Source organism: Mesoplodon mirus (assembly GCF_964341445.2).
Source record: "Mesoplodon mirus genome assembly, chromosome: 12".
Taxonomy (NCBI): Eukaryota; Metazoa; Chordata; class Mammalia; order Artiodactyla; family Ziphiidae; genus Mesoplodon; species Mesoplodon mirus.
The window spans coordinates 2,943,326-2,968,945 of record NC_138988.1 but is presented as its reverse complement, the minus strand read 5'-3'; the positions used below and the strand labels follow the sequence as shown (position 1 = coordinate 2,968,945).

Sequence of the window (25,620 nt, the reverse complement as noted above, 5' to 3'; positions counted from 1 at the left end):
TGAAAAAAGAACAAACTTGGAGATCTCACTCTTCCCATTTTCAGGACTTATTACAAGTTACAGTAATCAAAGCAGAGTGGCATTTGCACAGACTTACAGTCCAATGGAATAGAATAGAGAGCCCAGAAAATACTCTGTGTGATACTATAATGACAGATACATGTCCTTACACATTTGTGAAAACCCACAGTATGCACACCACCAAGAGGGAGCCCTAATATGAACTGTGGACTTCCGGTGACTGTGGTGTGTCAGTGTAGGAGCGTCAGTCGTAACAAGTGTACCACTTTGGGAGAAGATGTTGATAATGGGGGAGGCTGTGTATGTATGAGGGTAGGGAGTACGTAGGACATCTCTTTGCCTTTCTCTTAATTTTTCTGTGAACCGAAAACTGCTCTAAAAAAGTCTTAAAAATAAAAGGCAACCTATGGAATGGAGAAAATATTTGCAAATCATATGTCTGATATGGGGTTCATACCTAGAATATATGGGACTTCCCTGGTGGCTCAGTGGTTAACAGTCTGCCTGCGAATGCAGGGAACATGGGTTCGATCCCTGGTCTGGGAAGATCCCACATGCCGGGGAACAGCTAAGCCCATGCGTCACAACTACTGAGCCTGCAGTCTAGAGCCCACGAGCCACAACTCCTGAGCCCGTGTTCCACAACTACTGAAGCCCAGGCATCTAGAGCCGGCACTTCGCAACAAGAGAAGCCACCGCAAGAAGCCCGCACACCACAACGAAGAGTAGCCCCCACTCGCCGCAACTAGAGAAAGCCCGTGTGCAGCAATGAAGACCCAATGCAACCATAAATAAATAAATAAATCGATTTATAGAATATATAAAGAACTCCTACAAGTTGACAATAATAAAACAAATAACCTAATGAAAAAAATGGATGAAGGACTTGAATAGACATTGCTCTAAAGATGATATACAAATGGCCAACCAGTATATGAAAAGATCATCTCTAATCATGATATAAATCCAGCATCTCTAATCATGATATAAATTCAAATTAACACCACAGTGAGATACCACCTAAACCCCTTCAGGATGGCTCCTACCAAAAAGACAGAAAAAAAAACAAGTGTTGGTGAGGATGTGGAGATATTAAAACCCTTGTGCTCTGTTGGTGGGAATGTAAAATGGTGCAGTCACTGTAGAAAACAGTATGGAGGGTCATGAAAAAATTAAACATGGGGGACTTCCCTGGTGGTCCAGTGATAAAGAATCCGCCTTCCAACACAGGCAACGCGAGTTCGATCCCTGGTCGGGGAACTAAGATCCCACATGCCCTGGGACAACTAAGCCCGCGTGCAATGACTACTGAGCTTGCGGGCCTCTATGAGAGAGCGTGCATGCCACAAACTACAGAGCCCATGTGCCCTGGAGCCTGGTGCCACAACTAGAGAGAGAAGCCCGCATGCCACAACTAGAGAGAAGCCTGCATGCCGCAATGAAAGATCCCGCGTGCTTCAACGAAGATCCCGTGTGCCAAAACTAAGACCTGATGCAGCCAAGAAAATGAAAAAAACAGTAAACATGGAACCACTATATGATCCAGCAATCCCATTTCTGGGCATATACCCAAAATAATTGCAAGCAGAATCTTGATGAAATACTTGTATGTCCATGTTTATAGCAGCATTAATTCATATAGACAGAGAGTTGAATGGTGGTTGCCAGGGGCTGGAGGGGGTGAGGGATGGGAAGTTATATTTAATGAGTTCAGAGTTTCAGTTTTGCGAGATGAGGAGTGGTCTAGAGATGGGTGGTGGTTCACAACAGTGTGAATGTACCTAATGCCACTGGACTGGAAACGTTGTTGTTACCATGGTAAAAGTTTATGTTAATGTGTATTTTACCAGATTTTTGTGTGTGTGTGTGCGGTACGCGGGCCTCTCACTGTTGTGGCCTCTCCCGTTGCGGAGCACAGGCTCTGGACGCGCAGGCTCAACGGCCATGGCTCACAGGCCCAGCTGCTCCGTGGCATGTGGGATCTTCCTGGACTGGGGCACGAACCCGTGTCCCCTGCATCGGCAGGTGGACTCTCAACCACTGTGCCACCAGGGAAGCCCCAGAATTTTTTTTAATTAGTAAAAGATGGAAAATATTTACCAAGGATTGGCAGGGATGATTCACAGCCACTAGAGGCAGCGTAAGTCCATCAGCCATTTTGGGAAAGGTAATTGGCGATAATGAGGGAAGCTGAGCACACACTCCCATTATCTGGACTCCCACTCCTCGGGGTGCACCCCTCCGAAGAGGTGAATACGTCCGCAAAGAAACAAGCACACGTGCACAGCGGTGCGACTCGTCGCAGCCCTGCGTGGTCCCTGTAGCGTGGAGAAACCGCTGTCTGTTCACATAGCAGCATAACGCACAAATGGGAATGGAAGATCTACAGCGTGCGAAACATGAGGTGGAATCTCACCGCCAGTGTTGAGTTGCAGAGGATAGGTACCAAGGCGGTTCCCTTCGTATGGGTCCAGAGCCAGCAGAATTCAACTGTGCTCTTAGAAGTCAGTGCACAGTGGTTTTCCTCTGGGGCGGGGCTCCTGACCAGCAGGGTCCACAGGAGATTCCAGGGGTCGTGTGCAGGTCACACTGTTTCTTGATCCTGGTCCTGGAAACAGAGCGTGTTCAGCTTGTGGGGGAAAAATTGTGAGTTGTGTGCTTACCATGTGTCATGTGCTCTTTGGTGTGGGAATCATACTTAAAATGGTAAGTTAAAAAGATTTGTTTCAAGCCCAGGATGGAAGAGGGCCGTCAGACTGTCCTGTCTTTCCTGAGGCAAGGTCTCAGTGACCTCGTGGTTCTCTTCTTGCAGGGAGGCTGCGGCCGGGGCCTGAGCACTGCAGTGGTGTCACGGTGAGGGCAGAGGCCCAGGGCTATGCCGCACTCCTCGTGAGCTACAGGCACGGCCACGTCCACCTGAGCGCCCGCATCACCATTGCCGCCTACCTGCCCCTCAAGGTGAGCCCCAGGCCCTGCCCTCCCCACCTTCCCTGATGCAAATTATCCATCTGCTCTGGTGAATGTGTGTTAAAACACTGATTGTTCAGAGTAGCTTTTGGGACAGCTACAGAGGTGATTGTCAAGCTGAAATCAGGAGTACGGAGCAGGGGCAGGGCCTCCCTGGTGGCAGACAGTGAGTGCCGACAGCCTTGTGGATGAAATGATTCCCACAGGGATCCGCACAGAGGGGCTCCTGGTCCAGTAGAGACTCACCCTGCAGGGTCTCCACAGAACCCTGGGGTGGGGACATCGGCCCTGGCACGTGGTGCAGATTCTGGGGCCTGGGTCAGGTCTGGATGTGCCACTCACCTGATGCCAGGTAACCATCAGCGTCTGGGTCCCCCGTGCGTATCCGTGCAGAAGGCATTTAGCGTGTTCCTACTCAGAGCATGCTGCCTTTGTTTGACACCAACTCCCGAGTTTTAATCCAGGTCCAACACCAACTCTGTGACTTTGGCTGATGTAATTTCCCTGGGCCTCAGTTTCCCTGCCTGTAAATGGGGTTAATAGAGCACCTGCCTCCCAGGGTTGAGCTGAGCTAACGAACCAAGTGGGCTGAGAACCGTCCCTAGGAGGTATTGAGCGCTCAGGAAGGGTTAGCTGTTACTGTGTGAACAAGGAAGACCTGGCCCTTCCTCCAGGGTGTGGCCAGGCAGCCTCCCTCGGGAGACGCGGGGAGCGTGGGCCTGCCCCTCCTGTGGGGTGGGCCTCCCAGGCTGGGCCAGTCAGCACTTGCATTTCCCGGGCACCAGTCCCAGCCGCTAGGATAGCTCTGGTCCCCTTGATTTAGGATGCATTTTCTTCTCCCCCTTAGCCATTAGAAGCAAGCTCAGTGACATAAGAATTCTTCATCGCTGCACCCCTAGCCCTGGGCATACTGCCTGATACAGAGCAGACCACAACCAAGGGTTGTTTTGGATTTTTTATTGAGATATAATTGACATATAACCTTGTGTTAGTTTCCTTAGTACAACAGAGTGATTCAATATTTGTATCTATTGTGAAATGACCACCACACTAAGTCTAGTTAACATCCATCACCATGCATTGTTACAAATTGTGTGTGTGTGATGAGAACTTTTAAGATCTACCCTCTTAGCTTTCAAATATGCAGCACAGTGTTATTAGCTATAGTCACCGTGCTGTACCTCACATTCCCAGGACTTACTTATTTTGTAATTGGAAGTTTGTACTTTTTGACCACTTTCACCCGTTTTGCCCCCAATTCCTGCCTCTGGCAGCCACCAGTCTGTTCTCTGTTTCTATGAGTTTGTGGTTTTTGTTTTTTGTTTTTAGATTCCATTTATAAGTGAGATCATAAGGTATTTGTCTTTGTCTTGGTTTATTTCACTTAGTGTGATACCCTCAAGGTCCATCCATGTTGTTGCAAATGGCAGAATTTCCTTCTTTTTATGGGTGAATAATATTCTATTATATCTATATCTGTATATCTATATGTATATATGTCACACCTTCTTTATTCATTCATCCATTAATGGGCATTTAAGTTGTTTCCATATCTTGGCTATTGTAAATCACGCTGCTATGAACATGGGGTACAGATTTCCTTTAAAGTAAGTGTTTTTCTTTCCTTTGGATAAATGCCCATAAGTATTTATGGGAATTGCTGGGTCATATGGTAGTTCTGGTTTTAATTTTTTGAGAAGAGTTGTTTAATTTAGAAGGAATGAGTGGGGAAATGTGTCCAGGGTTACCTAGCTAGGGCTGAATCCAAGGTCTCCTGATCCCCCAAACCAAAATATATATGAATAGCTACTCATAGGTGCCGGTCCCTGCTCTAAACGTTAGGGGTACAACAGTGCAAAAAACCACACAGAGATCCTTTTCCTCATGAGCTGACATTGTAGCAGAGACAGAGGTAGAGACAGACAGTAAGTAAACTAATAAGTGATGTATTTTGTATATGCATGCCACGGAAAAAGTAAAGGTTGAAGGGGTGATAGGGAGGGCAGAGGAAGGAAAGATGGCAGCGTAAACTTGAAAGGTCAAGATCGTCTCACTGACCAGGACCCTGGAGGTGAGAGGGCTCGGGGAGCAGGGCTGAGAGAAAACTAGAGTCCCTAAGATGGCAGCGGTCATCCTGGGGAGGCCCTGCCACAGCCAGCCGTGTGACGGAGCCTGGGTAGGAGGTTCTTCAGGACCCCTCCTGGGTGCTTGTCCAGATGACCACATGGTCTGATTATCTGGGTGTTTGGTGGAGCATCAGGGGCCAACCCCTGAGCTCACTGTCCCAAGCTGAGATGTAAGGATGAAGATAAAGTGGACATGTCCCCAATAAAGGTGGCTTCCTGACTGGAGGAATTATAGGGGAAAGAACAGGATATGTGTCTCTTCTCTCATCTTTCTTGTGCCTTGATATCTGTTAAGAGTAGGTGTATTTGCAAGTAACAAAACGCAAAATAACAGTGGCTTAGTGAATAGAGAGTTTATTCCTCTTTCACATGAGAGGTTTCACACAGGTCTAGTGTGGCAGCTCTGTAGTCATCAGGGACCCAGGTTTCTGTCTTTCTACTTCATCATCCTAATGTGTGGATTTCATCCTCAAAGTTGCCTCATGCTCTAAAGTGGCTGCTGGAGCTGCAGCTATCACATCTGCATTCCATATAGCCAGAAGGGGAAAGAGCTCATCTCTCGGCCGAGTTAGCTTCCTGTAGTAGCCTTGTCAGAAGTCTAAAAGAGCAGCTTCCACCTGCACCTCATTGGCCGGAACTTAATCTGCTGGCCACAGCTAGCTGTAAGAGACTGGGGAATCATTTCAGCTGGGCAGTTTACCACCCTAATAAAATGGAAGTTCTTTCTCTGAGGAAGAGAGGAGTGTGGAAACTGGAAAGGCAGCTAACAGTTCTTGTCCAGCCTGTGCTTGCCAGTTCACTCTGCAGACAGTCCCTGGTGCTTTGTTAGTACAAGGCTCAGGGTGCGGAGACAGATCTAGGGAAATATCTCACCCTCTGTGCCCTGGGAGGCTGCCCATCTGTGAGGAATGCAGACGTGCAGACAAACACAGTGAGTGTAGTAGAGGTAACGAAGAGTCCCGTGGGCACAGGTCACCTGTGAACGCAGAAGCAGAAGGAGAGTGTGAAGGCAGGAAGCTCGGCTGGTGGGGCACCGGAAGGAGTGTGCGTATCCCGGGGTGAGGCATGAGACTGTGGAGGCTCCCTGGGTCAGGTCGAGCGAGGGTTTAGATGCGTTAGGAGCTGGATGTTCTCCTGCAGCAGTGGGCAGCGGGTGAGGTCAGGGAAGGACAGTCACACCCATGAGACCCCTGCTGCTGGCGGGGAGGGTGAGTGGCCATGTCTTGGAAGCACGTTGTAAGGACGCCCCCCACTGGCAGAAGAAAGACCCTCCCCAGATCTTTCAGGTGCCATTTGCCAGCCCCCCACCCCACCCCCCCGCCTGACTTACCTGTAACCTCTTCTGTCTAATTGGCCCGCAGACAGAGGGGGGCTGTCTTGCCGGTTCTCTAACTCCCTTCACGGCCAACACACCACTTCCTCTTCAGCCTGGTTGGCTGCAGCAGTTTGGGGTACATTGTCACCCTACCTGCAGGTTACCCTTTGGGGACCTGGAGTGCCAGCGTCTGGGGTCCTCGCCTGTCTCCTTCATCCCGGTGATGTCAGCGTGGACTGTGCACCCTGGAGCCTCTGGGTCAGCCAGGTGCCGGGGTGGAAGGGGGGACTGTCACCTCTGACTGCCCCTCCCCTCCCCTCTCCTTTTCTCTGGATCCTGGACTGAGGCAGGTAGTCCATCTCCTGGAAACGCAGACTGCTAGTGCTAAGGGCCTCTTGATGACCAGATGCCCTCCTGTTTTGCAAACCAGGAAACTGAGTCCCTGAGAGAGAAGGTCTCGACTGCGATACGGGGCCCCTCCTCTCCTGCTTGGCTTGTTCTGGTATCTGCGTGTTGACACCCCCAGTACGATTTATCAGTGTCCTTCATTAGCCATGCTGATTATTAACCTACCTCCCTGGCACACGGTTCGGTGACACTTGTATGCCTGGATGGGAAGAGAATTACACAGCCAGGTGATCATTGATCATTCTCCAGCTTTAATTATAGGACATGTGGTACTTTTGCACAGTCTTTCCTATTGGGCTGGTCAGGAAAAAATCCTCCTGCAAGGTTTACAGTGACCTGCTTTGTCCATAGCAGAGCTGTTCTGGTTGTGGTGACGAGACGGGTGAGAGCAGGGCATCTGGAGTCGGAACAGACCCGGGCCCGCCGGCTGGGTGAACTTGGACGAGTTGCTTCTGCTTGCTGGGCTTCACTCTTTCCATCTGCAAAATGGGGGTGACAGTTGACAGTAGTGGGGGCCATTTACTGAGCATATGCTACATGTGTGTTCAGGGCTCCCATTCATGCCCCCTTGAATCTGCGATAACCCATGAGGCAGGGTTCTCATTGTACCCATTTTATAGGATGGGAGACTGAGCCTTATAGACATTAACCTGCTTAAGGTCACACAGCTGAGTGACAGCTTCATTCTAGCTTTGGGGACAGAGAAGCAAATGCACTTAAGAACACACAGGAAGTGCTGGCAGGTGGTGAGAAGGGCGGTCCAGCTGGGCAGGGAGGTAACAGGTGACAGGAGGTCCTGCCTTGGACGGGGGAGCCAAGAAGGCCTCCCTGAGGAGGAGGTTTGCACAGAGGCCTGAGTGAAGCACGGGAGCAGGCCGTGCAGCTGTCTCGAGGAGGGAGGGGTGGTCCAGGGAGGAAGGGCCAAAGGCCCTCGTCACGTGCAGGAAAAGGGCCCTGTTGATGGTTTCTTTGGTGGGCATGTAGCAAGATAGAGTCTGTGGGGGGGCTCCTTGGAATTCTGTGTGTGTACACACCTGGGCACATGTGTTCAGGGAGGGATGCCTGGAGAGCTAACTGACAGCAAATTCAGAAAATTATTCATATTGAAAAAAAAAAGTCAAAAGGACAGAATTCTCACTGACAAGTGATGCCCTTTCTTTACTAAGGGTTTAGCACCCAACCAAGGGGACCTGAGCCCCACAGGCCTCGGCAGATCATCACCTTGCCCCGACCTGCCTCCATCCTCAAGGGTATGTGACAGCTTAAGGCTGTCACACAGTGACATTCCCTCTCCATACGGAGGTGCATCTAGCTGGGGCACTGCTCCAGGTCCAGGACTGCGGTGACAGCTGAGTGGCTATCAGTCTGTACCTGCGAGGGCTTCAGGCTGTTGGCAGTTGGGGGAAGCAGCCCCCATGGGGGTGAGAGCATGGAAAGAGCTGAGCGGAGCATCAGGGGTCTGATGAGCAGGTCAGCAGAGATGACCACAGCAGCGGGCTGGCAAACACAGTGGGCCAAAATGGAGGGAACAGGGGAGGATGGCACTGGCCGGGTAGGAGAGGCTTTGGCTCAGCCCAGGCTCATGACATCCCCACAGGGTCTCTGCTGCAGAGGGTCTGAGATGGGTCGTTGTGCCCTGATCTGCACGAACACTCACAGGGCTTTAAGGGGTCCAGGTGAGTAGGGCTTGGGGGAGCTGGGCCTGGAGGTAACTGTCAAGTATTCTGTGTGTTCTGGGCATTAAGCTGTCAAGGACTCCCTTGATGTGGGTTCCTGGTAACGTCCACGTGCCTAGGACACTGGCGATTCTGAACGAGAAGTCACTCTGCCTTTGTGGACTCTGGTCTAATGCAGGCACAGCTTCTGTGTGTGCCAGTCTATGCCCACTGCAGACATTGCTAATCAATCCTGGCTGCCTTTATTGCCAAGCACTGATTCAGCCTCAGGAGCACAGATCCCCACCCCCATAGCCATTACCAGCCAATCAGAGTTGGACCTTGGAGCTAACAGGTGTTTGCAACTCTTGGCCTAGAAGATACTGGGACTCACAAGAGGTTAAGGTCAGTTAGTCCAGGAAGAGGGGATTGATGCAGGTTTGGTCTTCTCAGCATTGAGATGATCAACCTGTCACAGGTAGAATCATTTGTTTCCATTTCTTCTCAGTTTTAGGGTTTGCTTTTTTTTTTCAGTACACGGGCCTCTCACTGTTGTGGCCTCTCCCTTTGCGGAGCACAGGCTCCGGACGCGCAGGCCCAGCGGCCATGGCTCACGGGCCCAGCTGCTCCGTGGCACGTGGGATCTTCCCGGACCGGGGCACGAACCCGTGTCCCCTGCATCGGCAGGTGGACTCTCAACCACTGTGCCACCAGGGAAGCCCTAGGGTTTGCTTTTTTTAACCTTATTTTTTGTCTAAGTTGTTTATGTGGTTCCCAAGTTAAACCTGTATTCAAAGTACACCCAGAAGCCTCACTTCCATCCCTTCCCTGCCTCTTGTCAAAAACTATTTTGATTAGTTTCCATTTTACAGTTTCAGTGTCTCTTTTTGCAAAAGTCAGCAAGAACGGTTATTTGTTCTTATGCCCTGCCCGTTCCTCTCTTACTCAAAGGTAGTATGCTAGATATCCTGTTCTGCGCCTTGCTTCTTTGCTTGGAAGATAAAGAAAATAACCTGTAAATCTCTCCACATCCACATGGGAAGATCTTTGTTTGACATTCCATCCTATGGATAGACCACAGTTTACCTAACTAGGCCCCTGCTGATGGGTGTTTGTGCTGTTTCCAAGCTTTTACTCTTAAAGATAATACTGTAATGCATAGCTCTGTGTGTATATTTTATATATTCGTGGAGGCATATCTTCGGAGTCCATTCCTAGAAGGAATGTTGCTTGGACAAGGGATAAATATGACTGTCATTCTAGTAGATATTGCTAAATTTCCCTCTGTTGGGGTTGTGCCATTTTCCTGCGGGATAGAACCCGTTTCTCAATAATACTGTTTTTGAAAATTGCTGAGAGAATAGATCTTAAAAGTTCTCATCGCAAGAAGAAAAAATTGTAACTTTGTGTGGTGACAGATGTTGACTAGACTTATCGTGGTGGTCATTTTGCAATATACACCAATATCAAAACACTATGTTGTACTAATGAAACTAATATAATGTTATATGTCAATTATATCTCAAAAAACAAGTTAATTAATTTTATAAAAGAGTACGTGTTTCCCTGCAGACTCACCAGTAGTGTGTGTGCTCAGACTGTTGGATTTTTGCTAATCAGATGGCAGAGAACTAGTATCACAGTGTAGTTGTAATTTACTCTTAAAAATATTTCAGTTTGTCTGTAAGGTCTTTCATTTCTCATGTGGTTGAGATCGCGCTGCAGATACAAGAGGAAACAGACATGCCTTTCCTTTAATGAGCCTGTAGGCCAGTTGGGGAGACAGACGCCCAAACAGATCATTTCCTGGCAGGACAACGAGCACCAAGTAAAGCAAGGACCAGAGAGTGAGCCACCCCAGCCCTGGCAGGCTCGCCTCTCCCAGGGAGACGTTGACTCTTCCCCTCTTTTCTCCCGCAGGCTGTGGACCCCTCCTCTGTCGCCTTGGTGACCCTCGGCTCCTCAAAAGAGATGCTTTTCGAGGGGGGTCCCAGACCCTGGGTCCTGGAGCCTTCCAAGTTCTTCCGCAACGTCACCTCTGAGGACATGGACAGCGTCAGTCTGGCTCTCTTTGGGCCCCCTGCCTCCCGGAGTCACCAGCAACACTGGATCCTTGTGACCTGCCAGGTCTTGGGCGAGCAGGTGAGCGGGCGGCCACTCCCAGACCCACCTTGCCCAGAGCGAGGAATGGAAAGTCACGTCCCCCAAGCACCCCGCTGTGCCTCGCAGCATTATTTTATCTAACTCCTCGAGGCAACCCTGAGAGACAGCCGTGGCTGTTGTACCCATTTCATAGACAGGCAGACTGAGGATCAGGTTGGTGGGGTGATTGAGTGAACACCATCTGGGCCTAGTGGGGTGCGGCAGTTGGGACCGCGCTACACGCTGGCCAGTCCTGCCTCTCTTTCCACACCTGGGGCGATCTCTTGCCCCAGGGCGTCAGCACTCCCCACTGTCAAGTCCAGGTGGGATGAGATCGGGCTGGCAAAGTCGGAGGCCTCCAGGGTCAGGCAAGTATCAATATTATAAATGAGTGAGACTGCAGACCCAGGGTGGGCAGATCTTTTCGGTGTTTCAGGATGAGCCGAGAATCCCAATATTTTTTTCTGTGAAATCTTTTTTTTAGATTGAAATATAGTTGATTTACAATAGTATATTAACTTCAGGTGTATGAAGCGTCTTGATTTTTTTTTTTTTTTTTAAAGCTGAAAACCAAAAAAATTAGCCTGGGTGGACTGAGCACAATGCACCTGTGATCCCTGCAGGGCCGGCATCGGCTGGATAGGGCAGCAGCTCGCCCCTCCGTTCCCCTGTGCCTGGCAGTCCCGGGCTCAGTCCCAGGGTGTAACCCTCCATTCCCAGGGTGCCAGGAAACAGAAAGCAAGGGGTGAGGAGGCCAGCGTGAATCAAGAAAGATAGGAGAGAGCCCATTTCTTGGGGGAAGTGAAGAACACCTTTCTGTGTTTGTTTACTAGTACAAAGCATGTCAGTTGATGTTAACACACACACACACACACACACACACACACACACACACACACACACACACACACACACACACACACACACACACACACACACACACACACACACACACACACACACACACACACACACACTCCCTCCCTCCCTCCCTCCCTCCCCCCAAGGCACCCTCATGAAGCCGGCCACACCGAGACTGGCTTGGTGTGAGCAGAAAAGATGCACAGTGAGAGGCCCAGTTCCACTGGCTTCATTGTTTTTTTTTTACAAAATCAATTGAAGAATAAGAAAAATAAAGACATAATAATAAATACCACAACAAGAATAAACTTAGTCAAAAATTAACGTAGAGAACTTTCTTATCCCTGGCTTGGCTCAGTCATAGGTATCCCCCTCGGACGGTAGGGGTTGGACCCTCAGCAGGGTCTCCCTGAGAGCCCCCTACCCTGGTGCTCTGGGGTTGCTTCCTGGGGTGTTGGGGGTCACCAAGGACACTGCCCTCGGTCCTGCCTCGTGGTCAGGAGGCTGAGGGGCTTCTGGACCGGACTGTTCTGGCATGTGAAAGTGAGTGTCACTGAGGGGCCGGGGGCCGCTCCCTCAGGACTGGCCGTGAGCCGTGTTGCTCTTAAAACGCGGCCCGGGCTTGACTTCTGAGGTCCCAGCTCTGAAAGCAAACATAAATCTCCGTGTCTTTTCTTGCACCTTTAATTTCCGTCTTTGCAGCCTCCAACTGAGCTTCTCTAAGAGCCGAAAGGAGGGCAGGGCTGTGGCTCCAGCACCTGCTCACCGGCCCCACCCTCCGTACCCCTTAGCTGGTCCCTCCCCAAGGGGCTCAGTCCATCAGACACACTCTCCAGCGCCTGCACCTCGATGTGATGGGTGTCTTCAAGTCACTATGGATTCCTCATTCAAAACGCACAAGCTTGTCAAGTTGCTCATCAGCCTTGGGGTCTTCGTAGGGTTCCGGGAAGCTGCACGGTGTTCCCCCGACCCACCTCTTCCTCGGGCCCAGGAGCAGGCAGTGATTCTGTTCTGTTAGTAGAGGTCGCCAGGGCCCCTGTCGGAAGGTCTCTTGCGTGTTGAGGGAGCTCTCTCCTGGGCGTGTGTCGCTGGACCGTTGTAACCCGCTTGGGATGTGGGCATCACCACCATCCCAGTTCTGCAGAAGAGCACACTGAGGCCCGGGGGCTCCCAGTGGAGCAGGGACTCAGACTTGGGGTGTCTGACAGCTGCTTCTGCTCCTCCAGGTCATCGCCCTCACGGTGGGGAACAGGCCCAGCATCACGAACCCCTTCCCGGCGCTGGAGCCCGCTGTGGTGAAGTTCGTGTGTGCGCCGCCCTCCAGGCTCACCCTGGTGCCCGTCTATGCCAGCCCCCAGCTGGACCTGTCCTGCCCGCTGCTGCAGCAGAACAAGCAGGTGGTGAGTGGCCTTCTGGGGGGGCGGCGTGGGTAGGCCAGGCGACGCCCGGTGCTGCCCCCTCAGCCCTACACTCTCCTTGTCCCGTGGGCACTTGTCTGCGTGCGACACGTGGGGCCCGGGACCTGGAGGGGTGGGGCATCCCCTGCGTCACAGCTGCTGGTGGCAGCGCCTGGACTCTGCCGCCTCTCTGCGCGGGCACTTGGCGGTCTGTACAGATCTCGTTGCTTTCCTCTGTGGCTCGAGGCTGTTAAGGTGGGGTTTTTGTCTCAAGGCGGGAGTTGCAGAGGGAGTGGCTGGCTGTAGCCTTCTCCACAGTGCGGGGGCTGGCGCTGTGTTTCCAAGGTCACTGCGAGCAGAGGGAAGAAAGTCACTGGGGTCCCTGAGAGCAGGGATGTGAGGTAACAGCAGTCCAGCCTCCACCCCTGAGACCCTCGAGACCGGACGGCTGGACGTGGAGGATTTGGAAGCCCCCTGGTCAGGGTCAGGCATGCACACGCCCTGCTGGCCGGCTGCGGCCCTTCTCGGAAGGGAGCCAGGCTTGTTTCTTCTCATCTCTCAGCATACGTTTGTTGGATCTCACCCCCTGTGCCGGGCACATGTCAGGTTCTGGAACGCAGAGTAGCCAGGGCAGGCAAGGCTTGGGCCTCGGAGCCGACAGGAGGCCCACAGCAGACGTGGTGGATGGGCGGGTGGGAAGCCCTGTGGAGACAGGGGACCTCAGACTATAGGGAAAGGCCCCTGTGAGGAGGGCACACAGGCTCACGCCCGTGCTCGGGGTGCCAGCCAAGAGGGGCCAAGCTCAGGGTGCCCCAGGCAGGTGGAACAGCAAGTGCAAAGGCCCCGGGGCCAGCCCAGGGTCTCTGCATCCCTGCTGCCCACACAGTGATCAGAGCCACTGTGTGTGTCTTGTTCCTCGTCCCTGAGGGCTGGACCCACAGGCAGAACCTACGTCTGTCCAGCTCCAAGTTCGGTGCCTCCTCGGCAGCCCTGCAGATGCTTCTCTCCCAGCCCTAGCCTGCAGTCAGCCCTGGGGCGTGTCCAGCTGCCTGCCTGGGGCAGCGAGATTGGGAGTCGGTTCCTGCTGCTGTTTGGTCAAGTTGCATCCCTTTGAAGCTCTAGGGGAGGCGCCAGAGTCCAGGGCCTGGGACCATCTGGCCCGTGCCTCTGGGCCTCCTGTCCTTGTGAGCTTAGTTCAGCTTTTCTCCCGCTGCTCTGGCGATCGTGGGGGGCTTCACTGACCCCTCAGCTCTGAGGCATGTGAGCCCCTCCACTGGTCCCGTGAGGACTGGGGCCTCGATGGCACTGGTAAAAGTGAGGAGTCTGTGTGTGCGGCTCAGGGCCCTCTCCCCTGCCCCGCGGACCTGCAGGGAGCATCCTCCTGCCGGAGGAGACCCGGGCCCAGGGCCCAGGGCCCCTCCGCAGGCTCGTTGCCATGGTGCCGCACCCTCCCCGTCCCAGGCCTGGGTGTGCATGTCATGGAGTGGCTGATCGTCTTCCCTAAGGTGAGAATCTGTGTGTGTTTAGGAAAAGACGTTGGGGGCTATTGAGATGAATGTCCTGAAAGTTTTACATTTTAAATCACTTTTATGTACTCAACAAATTAGCCCTTGTGGAAAGAAAGACATCATGTAAGTCTGGGTGCTTGGAAGACCCGGCTTGCTGGGTCCACCGTGCGTGTGCCGGGGAGCCGGACTCAGGCCCGGCCTGAATCCCACCCGCTGTGCAGCCGTCTCCTTTGAGCGATGACAGTGACATCCAGAGTTACTGTGGGGGATAGCGGGACTGGACGTAGGGAGTCAGAGCGGGACCTGCAGGCCCTGAGACCACCCGTCACCTTCCCCCCGCGATCAGTGCTCGGATGCTGGGACAGTCCCACGTTCTGGCTTGCTGTCCCCTGGCTGGAATTGTTTCCCTCCCGAACCCACAGCTCTTTATTCACACGTTACTTTCTCGGGGTGGGGGGCCTTCCTCAGCCTTAGACCTTATCTGAAGGTCCCCACTCAGCATTTCCTACACGGTTCCCTTCTCCCCCTCCCTGCCCCCAAGCACCTCCCATCAACTAATGCTGTAGAATTTACGCACAGGCAGACCTCGGAGACAGCGTGGGTTCGGTTCCAGACCCTGCAGTACAGTGCGAATATCGCAATAAAACAAGTCTCAGGGCATACAAAAGCTACATTTATATTATCCTATAGTCTATTAAGTGTGCAATAGTGTTATGGCTCAAGAAACAACGTACAGACCTTAATTAAAAAGGACTTTATAGCTAAAATACGCTAACCGACCTCTGAGCCTTCAGTGAGTCATGGCAGTAACTTCAAAGGTCCCCGATCACAGACACCCTAACAAGTACATGTAATGATGATGAAAACGTCTGAACTATTGCGAGAATTACCAGAACGTGACCCAGAGACATGAAGTGAACAAATGCTGTTGGGAAAATGGCACTGACCGAATCTCTCGACACACGGTTGCCACGAACCTTCAGGTTGTAAAAACGAGGGATCTGCGAAGCGCAACATCTCTGAGCTGTACCTGTACTCATTTTCATCTTTGTGAGTCTCTCTCTCTCAGGGCCCAGCTCGTGGTGGGAGCTCAGTGCATGGTGGATGGATGAGTGATCCAGGGACCCCTCCCCAACCCCCCGCCCCCTGCCCTTATTCTGTAGACTCACGTGCCTGGTGCTGAGGACAGGGCGAGGGGGATGGTCAGGTCTGAACAGCGGGTGCTCCTCCAAAGCCCCCCTCAGCTCCAGCCTGTTCAACCCCAGGCTGGCCAAACCTTCTCAATTTCAAAGGAAAAAACAGTCAGATCCACGTGCCTCTTTCCTGTACTTAAACATGGGCTACTGGCTGAAGGAGTGGAGTCTGGCCGTCTGTCGGCTGTGACCTCGGGGTCAGCCCAGGGTTGTCTCTTGGCTGAAAGATGTCGGTCCGGCAGTGAGTGCAGCTCTGCATTGGCTCTCGTGTGTCGTAGATCTTTGCTCAAACACAGAATTGCCTTGTGATCCATCCGTGCTGCGATTCCAGAGCCGCAAGCCAGTCAGGCGTGGCCCCTGAGATTTATGGTCTCACCAGGGGACCCTGAGGAAGATATATCTTTGCCACACATCCTGGTGCAAATCAGTTTCACTTTATATGTCTCCAAAGCCAGAGGCTGCCCAGGACATGTTTGCAGAGTCGGTCACTAGCGAGGCCAGGCACTAAAACGGGGCTGACCTGTCGGAGTGACAAAGTGGGACTGCACTCCGGCCTGACCCCAGTCCTCTGAGCTGGGCATCAGCCGTGCAGCTCACGGCCAGAAGGTGACAGGCTGGGGCTTGAATGGAGCTGCCTCCTGACTCATGTGCTGGGGAGAGGCTGCACAGCGTCTGGCGAGGCCTGTGGGCTTTAAAATCAGACCGGAGAGTTCCACCCCTAAACCTGTGTGACCTTGGGCAAGCAACTTAACATCTCTGAGCCTCAGCCTCCCCGTTTGGGGATGATGCTCTTGCCATTGGCAGGACCAGTGAACCTGCAAGCATGATTGATGCTTTGTTCATGTCCCCCCGCCTCCCCGCCCCGCCCCGGGGAGGAGGAGGAAGGGAAGAACGTTAGTTTTCCGCCCCGGGTCGCATCTGGGCGACACAGTGGGGCCTCTAGAATGTGCACCTTGTTCTCCCCGGCCACAGTCACAGCTCCCGGCTTGCGTCCACAGTGGTTGTAAACTCCTTTGCATCCCCAGGTGATTATGCTTACCTGCATTTAGAATTTGGGACCTGCTTTGGTCTAGAGTTCTCCGGGGGCGAGGGAGGTGGGAGTTTGCTGACTGCGTCGGGCGGGCCAGGTGGGCTCGGCGGCAGTACCGACACCCCTGCACAGTAAGGGCTCACATCTTGCTCACGCAGTGTGTGCATCGCAGGGGGCTGGGGGCCCCACTTTGTCGTTATCTTCCTTCCAAGACTTGGGCGGTGGAGCGGCCCCCAAGTTGAATGCGGGCGGAGAAGCAGAGCTGGCAGATCATGTTCTGACCATTCAAGCTTCTGCCCCCGAACTGTCACGAGCCACTTGTCACATTTCACTGGCCAAAGCAAGTGATGCCCTTACTCCTGACTGCAAGGGCCAGAGAAGCCCAGTCCTTCCTCCTGGACCCGTGCCTGGTGAAGTATGGATACTGCTGAGCTCAGGTTCCTGCCTGAGTGACACGAGCCAGGCCCCTTAAAATGCTCTCACGCGACCCTTATTTAAAACAGAGCCCTGGAAGGACGATCTCGTACAATTCCCACTTCATGTGGAGAAACCCCAGAAAGTGGGTGGCTTGCCTGGGCGGAGGTGGGCTTGAGTCCGAGCTGTGGGAGCTGGGCGTCCATTCGGGCTGGGAGGGCGGGGTGAACCACGGTCTGGGGGAATGAGGCCGCTCCCCCACGGGCCCTGGGGGGCAGAGCTGCTCAGGTGCGCGCAGCAGGAGGTGGGCTTTGGAGTGGAACCTGAGGGGCCTGCCGCTCAGCCGCCGAGGACCTCCGTCCCTTCCCGCCCCCGGGACCCGTCCTCACCCTCAGTGGGTGGGTGGCAGCCCCCATCACCAGGCTGGTCAAGGCCAGCTGAGAACTCGGCTCTGAAAGCTTTGCCATCCCAGTGGCTCTGGGACACTTTGGGGTGTAATTGGCGTTCCTGTTGAACCACGAAGGGGGGTGTCCTGGAGGGGCTGAGGTGGGCATGGGGCGGGGGGAGGTGGCAGGGTTTGGAGAGGGGAGGGCTGAGTGGAGCAGGGTCCCCCAGCCTCGGCACTGCTGACATTTGGGGCCAGGTCCTCCCTTCTTGGGGGGCTGCCCATTGCACCCTAGGGTGTTCAGCAGCACCCCAACCTCTACGCACTAGATGCCAGTTGCGCCCCCTGCAGTGTGACAACCAAAAATGCTTCCAGACCCTGCCAAGGCCCCCGTTGAGGACCACGGACTGGAGCTGGAGGCCAGGTTGCATAGGGCTGAGGGGCACCTTGCTGGCTGGTAGTAGTGACCATCCATTCGCGACTTGCCCCCCGCTGGCTCACCGGGACCCCTACTAGCTTACAAGGCAGCCGGCAGGTCCGCTGCACCGTGTGGTCAGGGGCGGCCCCGCCCAGGCCCGGGTGCAGCATAGCGGGTGACCTCGGCTTCTTGCAGGTTCCAGTCTCCAGCCATCGCAACCCCCTGCTGGACCTGGCCGCCTATGACCAGCAGGGCCGCAGGTTCGACAATTTCAGCTCGCTGAGCGTCCAGTGGGAGTCCACCAGGCCATCGCTGGCCAGCATCGAGCTGGACCCGCCCTTACAGCTGGTGTCCCGGGACGATGGGAGCGGCCAAAAGAAGTTGCACGGTGAGCCGGGTGGTGAGCGGTGGCCCCAGACAGACGAGCCGCGTGCCGAGAGGGGCTGGCAGCTGTGGGTGGAGGGCTGGGACCCCCTCTGTCCGGGACTAAAGCTCAGGGAGCTGTGGGACTCTCCTTTAATCCTCACACGTCTGTGACGTAGGAATGGCCTCTCTGTGTGGGAGATGGGGAAACAGCTCGGGGCACACGGCAGCTGAGTCTCAAACCCCAGGTTGTGCACAGACCGGCCTGGCGCCAAGGCCCTGTGACGCTGCCATCACAGACCCCTCGACGGCCAGGAGCTGAGCCGTCTCTTCCAGCTCCTCTAAGCTGCCCCGGGAACCTTGCTCAGGGCCCGTTAACTCTTATGGTGCACACAGTGTAAACGAAGCCCATCACCTATTTTTAGGGCTGTGGGAGATTTAAAGCTACAAATTAGACAGAGGGAAGGAGGGGCCGCCTCACAGATGCAGCAATGGGGCCCAAACCCGACGCCGCTTTCTCTCCCGCACTCAGGTTTGCAGGCCATTTCAGTTCACCAGGCCTCGGGCACCACGGCCATCTCTGCCACTGCCACTGGCTACCAGCAGTCCCACCTGGACATGGCCAGAGTGAAGCAGCCGGTACTGACCAGGGCCCTGGCGGGGCGGGGAGCCCTCCTGCTTCTCTTGTGCTGTGCCCGGCGTCCCAGGGTCCTGAGCCCCTCGCTGGGCTGCACCCTGGTCACCCACCACTCCCTGATCAGGGGTGCCTCCTCATCGGGCTTCCTGCCTCAGTCTCCCCCGCTGCACACCCTGCACGCAGGCAACAGAGGGATCCAGCTGAAAGGCAGAGGGGCCTCGCCACATGCCGTCTCTGGCGCACGCCTCGGGGGCCCTCAGGCCTTCGGGCCACAGCCTCTTCCCCGCCGCGGCCCAACTTACGGCCCCAGCTGAGTGTGCCCAGCTGGTTCAGCCCCATCCCCTAAGCCCGCAGCTCCCACTGCCTGCAACGCCATCCCGCTTTCCTGGGGTGCGTGTGAGTCGTCCACCCCCGGAGCCTGGCAGGTGGGATGGGGCGCCCACCTGGGCATGACTCCGGGAGGCCTCGCAGGGCTGTGGTCTCAAAGCACGATGGGTGTTACTGGGCTCGTGTCCCCGCCATAACGAGGTCCCGGATTGGGGGGTGTGCCAGCCCCTGGGGCCACTCATCCTGCTCTTCTGGGGGAGGCCGTGGGCTGGCCTGAGGTGGCCCCCAGCCCCCCTGGATCTGACAGTGCTGGCTTTGCCCCTTCAGCACCATCCCCTCATGCCCGTGTCGGCCTCCATCGAACTCATGCTGGTGGAGGACGTGAGGGTCAGTCCAGAAGAGGTGGCCATCTACAACCACCCGGGCGTGCAGGTACAGCCTCCCCCCTGCTCCAGTACCTGGGTGTGACCCCTGGGGGACCCCGTGCCTATGACACCAACCTGGCCCCTCCTAACAGGCAGAGCTGCATGTCCGAGAAGGCTCTGGCTACTTCTTCCTTAACACCAGCAACGCAGATGTGGTCAAGGCGGCCTATCAGGAAGCCCTGGGCATTGCCACGGTGAGTGTGGGCCCTGCCCCTGCCCTCCTCTTCGTGTTAGTGAACAGATTGTTGTAGAAGCTGGCACTTAACCTCGGCTGGTGTGTTGAGCAGAGTCTTCAGATTCTCTGATTCACTGCGAAACTCACGAGCTACCTTTGTGGTTTGTATTCCATCTCCACAAACTACCCACACTGTAGTTGCCTAATAATAATAATAATGATTTAATTTAATGATTAATTAATGTTAATAATTATATAATAATTATTATTACCTAGTAACAATATTTTCATCTTAATTGGTTTCCTTTCAATTAAGATGAAAATATTATTACATAAGTGCCAGTATAAGAACCATAAGGAAATTGCCTTAAAAGATGTATCAGCTTTTTCTGTTTCTCCACGTTCCTCTCCTGACCCTCTCCCTAGCTGGGCCCATGGTGTGGAAGAATTGAGCATTCTGCTCTTTTCAGTGCTTTTATTCTAAGGTTTTTTTTCTCCGTGTTGCTATGTAGGCTGGCTGATTATTTTCTCACAGTCATTTGTACTCAGCCATTCTCTCCTTGTAGAGCATTTAGGGTGTTTAATTTTTTTTTTTTTAACGAATCGCCCTATAATTATGACAAAGAGTAAAGGCAAACAGACACCAACGTCCTAAATGTCTGCATATTGGCGCAGTGAGTTATTATTCTGTCGTGAAAACTGAACTTTCTTTAAAAGGAAACTCTGACCACTGAGTGTGAGTGTCAAACCACTGCTGTGAGTCGCAATTGCAGGCAGCCAAGAACCAAGAGACCGTGACACCCATGCGGTGTCCTGAAATTGCAGCTCTGCTGTGGCCTTTGGGTTGCTCAGAGCCTAAGACCTGCTTTCCCCTGGTGAAGGCTGGTTGCCAGGTGTTGGAGGAGTTTTCCAGTCATCCCAGCACCGAGCGAGACTTTGTCCTGGACTCGAGAGAGGCGGGGGCACTCCGTGCTTGACGCATGGTGGGGGTTCCTGTGGTGCAGCCAGGGAAGCCAGGGGAGAGCCATCTTGCCATCCTGCCGCCCGCACTTGCTTTCAGCGCTGCCCGTCCGTGCGGGGGAGCCCTCACCACTGGCGAGAGCACAAAACACGCATTCCAGGGACTTAGCCTTCGCAGAGACCTGGTTCCACAGTCTCCTTTCAGAAATACAGCCCGGCTGCCTTGCCCATGGTTGTGCAATAAATGTGTGTCCTAGCCGGGAATCAGGAGTATGTCACCTCACTCTCTGCAGGGTTTCCAGCCATAACTCCCCACTGGTCCCTTTCTCTGACTTTTTTTTTTGCATCTGTTGACTGTCTGGATACAGTGGCCACAACATGAGTTGTCTCTGAAGTGGGACAGGTGTAGAGTAAGTGAGGCAAATGAGTGGGGTGTGAGGAACATACTGGGAAGAGCTGGGCTAACCGGCACCAGATGCTTAGCTTCAGCGTCAGAGGCTAATAGGGCGTGGTGGGGGCTGCGGTAAACTAGACGGCAGAGACTGTAGCTAAGGGACAGCTGCCCCGCACCCTCGCCAACTTTTACTATTTTTACTATCAGTTTTATTGAGGTATCTTTCACATACCATACAATTCACCCATTTAATGTCACAATTCAGTGGTTTTTAGTGTATTCATAGATGCAGGCAACCATCACCACAGTTAGTTTTAGGTTTTTTATCACCTCAAAAAACCCCCAAATACCTCAGTAATCACCTCCCTATTCTTACACACACACACATAGAAAAGGGTATTGGATTTTGTCAAATGCTTTTTCTGTGTCTCTTAAAATAATTTTTTTGTTTGTTTTTTATTCTATTGATATGATGTGTTACATTAATTGGCTTTCAGATATTAAACTAACTTTGCATTCTGGGATAAACCCTGCTTGCTCATGATATATAATTCTTTTTACGTGTAACTGGTTAAAGTTTGCTGGTGTTTTGTTGAGTTTATGTTCAAATTCCTGAGAGATTTTGGTTTGTGATTTTCTTTTTTGTGATGTCTTTGTCTGGTTTGGGTATCAGGGTGATAGCACCCTCATAGAATGACTTGGAAATGTTCCCTCTTCTAATTTTTGGAAGAGTCTGGGTAGAATTGGTAACAGTAACTCTTGAAAGTTTGGTAGAATTAACCAGTGGAGCCACCTGGTCACGGGCTTTCCTCATAGGTAGTTTTTGTTTGTTTGTTTGTTTTTTGTTTTGTTTTGTTTTTGCGATATGTGGGCCTTTCACTGTTGCGGCCTCTCCCGTTGCGGAGCACAACGTCTGGACACGCAGGCTCAGCGGCCATGGCTCACGGGCCCAGCCGCTCCGCGGCATGTGGGATCTTCCCGGACTGGGGAACGAACCCGTGTTCCCTGCATCGGCAGGCGGACTCTCAACCACTGCGCCACCAGGGAAGCCCCTCATAGGTAGTTTTTGATATGAATTGAAACACTTCACTTCTTACATGTCTATCCAGATTGTTTATTTCTTTTTGAGTCAGTTTTGTAGCATGTGTCTTTCTAGGATGATCTAGTTTTTTTGTTATTTTGTTTTCCTAACATTTTCTTACCTTCCTCCAGTGGGCGACTTTGGTCTTTAGCTGTCTTGTTGGAAGGATGCTTTCTCACAGTGCAGCCCCTCGGTGAAGGGCGAGGAAGCACGTCATAACGTTCCTGTTTTTCTCAGAGGCAGATGTTTGCCCAGAAAGTATCCTGGAGGCGCCTTGGCCGCCAGGGTCTCTGCTTCCCCCCACGTCAGGCCTGTGCAAAGACCACTGCGGCTCCAGGTGGAATCGGGTTCTGGTTCCCTTTGCCTCTTCTGTAAAGTGCGGGAGGGATTTTTCATGGAGTGTTGACAGCCGATGACAGCTCCTCGCAGCTTCTCGGAGGGCTGTTTCTGAAGGACGTTTACACGTTTCTATGGCATTTTCCAGCTGCTAATTAGCAGCATTCTCATTTCCCTTAATCACAGAGACAAGGAAGCCCACAACATTTCTTCAGTTAGCTCAGAGAGAATTGTCTCTTTCTTTCCTATGGATACCCGTTTGGAGGCAGGAATGGCTGGTGGGTGTGTGTCAGCTTCCAAGCGTCTCTGGAAGGCAGTCTGGCGCTCACGCACCGCACCGGGGCTGTGGTGGGGTGATTATGCCCACACCACGCACCCAGGGCTGTGCAGGCTCACACAGACCCAAACCCTCTGCAAGGCACCTCTCTTTCCTTCTTGGCTAGTTTACACATGGGGGTGTTTACCTGATTTAAACTCAGGGTTTCTTTCTTCTCACCAGTTCTTTACATTTCAAAATAAGCCCTCCATGCAGAAGCTGGGTGATTATAAGGTCGGCGGCTGGGAAGTAACCTAGCGTGTGCTGAGCCCTCACTCCTTCATTAACGCATTCACCCTGCAAAGGTGGGTGCCCATCACGTGCCAGGCCTGGTCCAGGCTCCAGGGATTCAGCGGGGAGCAGTCAGACAGGGCCTCTCTGGGTCCTGGGATGTGCGGCTGGTCACAGTGACGTTGTACCTCTGAGGAGGTGCATCAGAAGGGGGTCCTTCCTTGGGTCGGGGCGGGTGGTAAGTGGTAGCAGTGGGGCGTGAACTCGGGTGCGTCCCGTCTGCGGTGTGTTCGCCTGCGGGAAGCCTCCGGGCTGGCTGGGGCCCTTGGATGAAGTTTCTCATCTCAGTGTGACCCTGGTCATCCCCCACCAGCCTCAAGGGCATCCATGTCTGCCGGGGGCATGGATCCCCACCCTCTCGCATGGCACGGCCTGGCCACCACGAGACGTCGACGGGCACGCATGGGAAACGGAAGCGGGTGGTGCCAGCGATGTTCAGAAGTATCCTCAGGGTCCTTGCTCTTCTGTAGATGCCACCTGTCAAGGGACAAGTGTGAAGTGTGATGGGCCCTGGGAAGCGGGGGGCCGTGATGACGTGGCGGCCCCTCGGGGCCTGGCGGGCGCAGGTGGACGGCGCGAGCAGAGCGGCCCCTGACGCCACACATAGCATCTTAATGCACAGTAACGCCTTCCCGTCTCCAAAGAGATGACAGGACTTCTCCTGGGCTCTCAGTGGGAACCTTTACCCCTTGGGAACAAGAATTCATGCTGGGCGTGGGTTTACCCACCTCCCCTCCTGCACATGCATCCCCCACACGTCCATCAGGAAGCAGGTGGGTCTGGAGCCTGGAGAAGGGGGTGGTGACACATACACGGTCGGGGGGGGACAGGATCCCTCCCCCGCCACCCCCACCCCTGTGCCATCTGCTGGCCGGCACGTCCCCTCCCTTCCTCCAGTGGTTTGTCTCTGGAGTGACAGGTCAGCACGCCCTTAAAACGCTGTTCATCATTCAGTGGGCTGGCAGGAGCTGATGAGCGGACGGGCCACGCGGCCCTTTGGTGGGTGGCAGCCTGACGCCGTCTTCCGCTCCATCATCCAGAAGGCGCCTGGACGCCCAGCTGCTGGGAAATCAAGCGGAAAAGGAATCGATTTCCCCACCATCATTTATGTCTTCGTTTAAAATGCGCAAAGTGGCTCTTTCGAAGGAGAGAAAAAGAAAAAGAGAGAACGCCTCCGTGTGCCCCCTGTGCGGGTCTGGCCCCATCGGTACAGCGAGCGCGTCATTTCTCTGCATCATGAAGGACGTGCCGCTCCTGACAGCGGCAACTTTTGCAGGAGGATCAGATTAGAGCTCTCGCTTCTCCCTGTGATTTTTAAATGGGTTCTCTCTGGGGGATGTGTAATAAGCCAAGTGAATCGTCCTCCGCAAAACTGGAGCCCTGTGGCCTCCAGCCCCCAGTCCTCAGCGTATTTGATACCAGGCTAGCGTGGACCTGGGTCAAACTACACAGCCGTTGTTCGGAGCACCAGCGTGATTTCCACTCTGGAATCTTTATTAAGCGACTTGAGTCCTTGTGTGAAATACCCTGGGCCCCCTTCATCTGTGGATGTGCCTGTGAGCCCAGTGCTGCTGGCAGAGTTCTCAAGCTGCCAGCCCCTGCCGCCTCCCCTGCCCGACGGTTCCTTTCTGGCTGCTGGTGGCATCCAGCTCTGGGAAGTGGCTGAGTGTGGGAGAAGAAGCCCTAAACTGGGGGCTCGGACACCGTGTTCCCTCCCCAGTGCCGCCCCTTCAAGGAATGGGTTCCCACCCTGGGTGGGCCTGTCTCCCCATGTGTTCACTGAAGGATGTGGACCAGAATCAGCACTTCCCAAATAGATGACAGTACCTGGGGTTTGCAGACCCCTTTTTTCAAAAATTCCCAAGTGTTGACAAAGCCAGGACTGAAGCTGAGCTGGTGGAAGTGCAGGACTCCTTACGTTAACCAGCGACTTGGAGCTGTGACCCTGGATCTCAGTATACTCAACACGCTGGGCGGGGGTCTCGGCCAGGTGTGAGGCTCGGTCCTAAGGCTGCATTAGGGGAGAAGACAGCCTGGGGGGAGGATGCACAGGGAAGTCTACACCGAGTTGGAGTGAAGAGTGGTACAGCTGCAGCAGGAGAAGAGAGCAGAGGGGCAAAGGTCCTGACCTTCCGGATCAGGGAAGACTTTACCAAGGAGGGACACTTGAATGGGACTGAGGGTGAGTGGGAGCCAGCAGGTGGACACGGGGAGGACAAGCCCCCAGACCTCAAAGGTGGACTGTGCAGCCCTGAGGCGGGTAGACAGGCGCCAGCTGGCTGGAGTGTGATGGCCATGGGGGAGGGTGTTTTGCAGTGAAACCAGAGCCCTGGGCAGGGGCCAGATCATGCCAGGTTGTTATAGGATGTGTTAAGGATGTGGGCTCACTCTGGTCAGCCTTTGAAGGCTTCTAACCTGGGTGCAGTGGGATAGTATTTGGTTGTCTCCTGACATCTTTCCCCCACAGGTTCTTCA

At 53.7% G+C, this 25,620-nt stretch overlaps 1 protein-coding gene across 1 annotated transcript in view; it reads left to right on the top strand.

Annotated features, from left to right (window-relative positions):
* The window catches only part of NUP210 (nucleoporin 210), a 101,672-nt gene that overhangs the window by 47,164 nt on the left and 28,888 nt on the right, over window positions 1–25,620 (top strand). Inside the window, exons 14-20 of the mRNA XM_082638305.1 lie at window positions 2,834–2,979; window positions 10,413–10,634; window positions 12,722–12,895; window positions 18,036–18,228; window positions 18,736–18,842; window positions 19,495–19,599; window positions 19,685–19,786. Coding sequence (XP_082494431.1) covers window positions 2,834–2,979; window positions 10,413–10,634; window positions 12,722–12,895; window positions 18,036–18,228; window positions 18,736–18,842; window positions 19,495–19,599; window positions 19,685–19,786 — 1,049 coding nt within the window. The remainder of the gene's footprint in view (window positions 1–2,833; window positions 2,980–10,412; window positions 10,635–12,721; window positions 12,896–18,035; window positions 18,229–18,735; window positions 18,843–19,494; window positions 19,600–19,684; window positions 19,787–25,620) is intronic.